At 50.0% G+C, this 3,647-nt stretch overlaps 1 protein-coding gene across 1 annotated transcript; it reads right to left on the bottom strand.

Moving 5' to 3' along the window:
- Positions 1 to 516: 516 nt before the first annotated feature.
- SOX18 (SRY-box 18) lies at positions 517 to 3,646 on the bottom strand (the record flags this gene model as incomplete). The annotated part of the gene is made up of 2 exons (XM_006021697.2): positions 517 to 2,631; positions 3,499 to 3,646. Coding segments are annotated over 2 exons (999 nt in total), but the record flags the coding sequence as incomplete, so codon positions are not given.
- Between the last annotated feature and the right edge of the window lies 1 nt (position 3,647).

Below are 3,647 nucleotides of genomic sequence, written 5' to 3'. Positions count from 1 at the left end.
AACGGATGCTGAGGGTGTGTTAGGGAACAGATTGCCATTTTTGTCTTTTGTTAAATGTTCTGGTCCAAATGCTGCAGCGAGCCCCCCAAAAACACGAAACAAAAGCAACACCCCCCCTCCCAGGAATTAAACCTGATCCATGTGGACGGGATAAAGGACCCTAGAGGGATGGGGTTACCTAGGGTGTCTCACCAGGGCCTGGGAATGGGTTAAACAAAGGAAAAGAGCACGTAAACTGGCCTTCTGGAAAAAGAGTAGTAATGGGTGAGAAGGGTCCTAGCGGAAATCCCGTTGCTTGGAACATTTCATAACCGGAGGGAACAAAGCACTAGGAAAAGTGTTGCAAGGGAGAAGCCTGTCCTGGCAGGGGACGGGCCTTTTCCATCTGCAGCTTTTACGATCCCTGTTCAGCGAGCTGCCTGGACTCCAACGGGTGTCCCCTCCGGGATATCCCTGCAGGACGGGGTCCGGAGAGCCCCACTAGCCAAACAAGAACCACACACGGGCACACGCATGTCCAGAGAAGGATATCACATGTTTTATTCAATGCCTTTTCTCCAAGAACAGATGCTTTTCCAGAAGAACACGTCTCTTACACTTACAGAGGAAGAGCCAAGGACAGGGCGCGTATCGAAAGACCCAGCAGCGAGGGCTGGATCCGTGAGCGCTCTCTGAACCCCGGCCGCCTGCCATTTATCTTTATTTGGAGAGCTTTTACATGGTCGACAGCGCTGGCGGGTGAGTTTTGAAAATGAATACAATTGCTAGGCTGTCAAAGCATGAACCAACTGATACAAAAATCTGGCAACGGTTGGGAAAACATATATTTGCGGAAAATATGTGTTCACACAACAAGCACACAAGATGGAAATAATCAGAGGAAGATGTTTTAATTAGCCAGGATAAAGATCACTTGCTCGCCGCGCAGATCTAGATAATAAAAGTGTTTGCAGACATACATTCTCTGGTACAAAAAATTCCAGTCAATTGTTCTACATCATTTACACTGTAATTCCCTTTCTCCAAAACTTTTTTTCCTTAAAAAAAAAAAAAATAATAATAATAATCCAGCTTTGCTACATAAATGCTTTAGATCTCATGGATATCCTTTGGTTTATTTATTTTTTTTAAAAAAAGTCTAATAAAAAACCCCAGACACATTAAATATCATTTTCTATATAAAAATGCTTAGTAAAAATATAGTCTTGTTGCCCAATTAAAGTATATTGCTGATAATACAGTGAAAACCGTATTAAAGCACGTCACAAGCAGGTGCCCAATCTTGAAAACAACTGCATCGAGACATTCCCCCAAATTTCCATGCAATTGAGCCTGCCCTTCATTTAAACACGAAGGCAGTCCAAGTTGGGCAACCCTGATCACGATTGCTTTAGACGTGATTCACTGTCGGGTGTCTAAAAAGAGGGTAGAACTACTTGGTGTTGGAAATGACAGCTATGTCCTGCTTAAAACAATGTGTATGAAGCTTTGCCGTATTCTCCAAAAGGTGCAGGGTTAAGAGGTGGAGCGCCCTAGGCTGACCTGGTGCACGAGTTAGCCCTCCGCTTTGGAAAACGTATCTGTGTTATATAGTTATATGGTATATCAGTGACTTCGGCATGGTTTGTTTGTGTTTTTTTTAAAGCGATGCACTTAATGAGATACTCTAAATATTATGGAGCTCATGGTTAAAAGAAGATGGCTTTTCTTTTTAAAAGGAGACTCTGCTCTGGTAGGCCTGAGATTCTCCTGGGCAAACACATTGTACAACGGGACAAGTCTAACCTGTGATGCAGGGGCTATAGTAGACGGCACTGCTGGCGTCGGACAATGCAGATATCAAACTGCTCTCCTCACAGGAGATACTTCTAGGAGTCACTTTGGACAGGGAGACATGGTAAGGGAGTCCTGAAGGTTCAGGACGAGTCCTGCTCATGTTCAAATACTGGTCAAACTCATTGCGGTCAACATCTGTCCAAAGCTCAGTTTGATTCAAGTGATCTACACTGTCAAGGTGGTGGGACTCAGGAGGGGGTGACAGCTGGCCCAGATGGGTAGAAAGGCCATTCTGAGGTCCAGAGCATATTTGGTTGTAGTATATGCTAGATGGGTGGGGAGTCCTCATAGCATCGGCCAAATGCGATGGGGTCTGAGCGTACGGCATCGCCATGTCCCGCCCAATGGACTTGTCTTGGGGAAACTCCATCTGGTGATGGGGGTGGTAGCCTCTAAAGGGCATCATGTTGCAGTCCTCCTGCATGTGAGGAGGGAAAAACGCTGGCTCGGTCTGTTCCAAGACATCCAAGGGAGACATCTCAGGAGTTGGCAAGCCATAGTTTTCAATATCTGACCCCATGGAGTGGAGTTCTCTGAAGTGGTTCAGTGGGGGAGGCTGGTGGTGGGCAGGCTGGCTGCCACTGTGATGATTCATGCCGAAGCTGTCACTGCAAGGCTGGGAAAGGTTATGGAGAAGGATATTGGGTTCCATCCTCTTGATTTTCTTGGCTTGCTTCTTTCTCCTTGGGCGGTACTTGTAGTTGGGGTGATCTTGCAGATGCTGAAGCCTCAGCCTCTCTGCCTCCTCCACGAAGGGGCGCTTGTCGCTGGTGCTCAGGGCTTTCCACGACTGGCCTGCAAGGGGAACACGCACACGACACCCCGTTACAACGGCTCGGCCCCACCGAACTTGTTACGGGGTGGGCTGCCCTGCGGCATCTCCTCTCATCCCACCCCAGTTCAGAGTTAGGATTAGGGTTAGGGGCACCCTTGGATGTTGCCCTGCGGCATCTCCTTTCATCCCACTCAAGTTCAGAGTTAGGATTAGGGTTAGGAGCCCCCTCGGGTGTTGCCCTGCAGCCTCTGCTCTCATCCCGCTTGAGTTTAAAGTTAGGATTAGGGATAGGGGCACCCTTGGATGTTGCCCTGCGGCATCTCCTTTCATCCCACCCAAATTCAGAGTTAAGATTAGGGTTAGGAGCACCCTTGGGTGTTGCCCTGCAGCGTCTGCTCTCATCCCGCTTGAGTTTAAAGTTAGGATTAGGGATAGGGGCACCCTTGGATGTTGCCCTGCGGCATCTCCTTTCATCCCACTCAAATTCAGAGTTAGGATTAGGGTTAGGAGCACCCTCGGGTGTTGCCCTGCAGCGTCTGCTCCTATCCCGCTTGAGTTTAAAGTTAGGTTTAGGGTTAGGGGCACCCTTGGATGTTGCCCTGCGGCATCTCCTTTCATCCCACTCAAATTCAGAGTTAGGATTAGGGTTAGGAGCACCCTTGGGTGTTGCCCTGCAGCGTCTGCTCTCATCCCGCTTGACTTTAAAGTTAGGATTAGGGTTAGGAGCACCCTCGGGTGTTCGTCTGCTCTCACCCCACCCGAGTTCAGAGTTAGGATTCGGGTTAGGAGGCCCCTCGCCCCGAAGTGGGGCTTCCCTCTTGCCGCCTGGGAGCCTGGGCAGTGCCGGGGGGCTTCAGGGCTCCCAGGGGAGGCCGGCGGGCACTTACCCAGCATCTTGCTCAGCACCGCGTTGTGCAGGTCCGGATTCTGCTGCGCCAGGCGCTTGCGCTCGTCCTTGGCCCACACCATGAAGGCGTTCATGGGCCGGCGGATGCGGGAGTCGTCGCCGGGCTTGCCGTCGGCTCTGCCCGCGGGC

This window comes from Alligator sinensis, unplaced genomic scaffold (genome assembly GCF_000455745.1).
Source record: "Alligator sinensis unplaced genomic scaffold, ASM45574v1 scaffold752_1, whole genome shotgun sequence".
NCBI lineage: Eukaryota > Metazoa > Chordata > Crocodylia > Alligatoridae > Alligator > Alligator sinensis.
The sequence above is the reverse complement of the archived record's forward strand: the minus strand, read 5'-3'. Positions and strand labels throughout refer to the sequence as shown.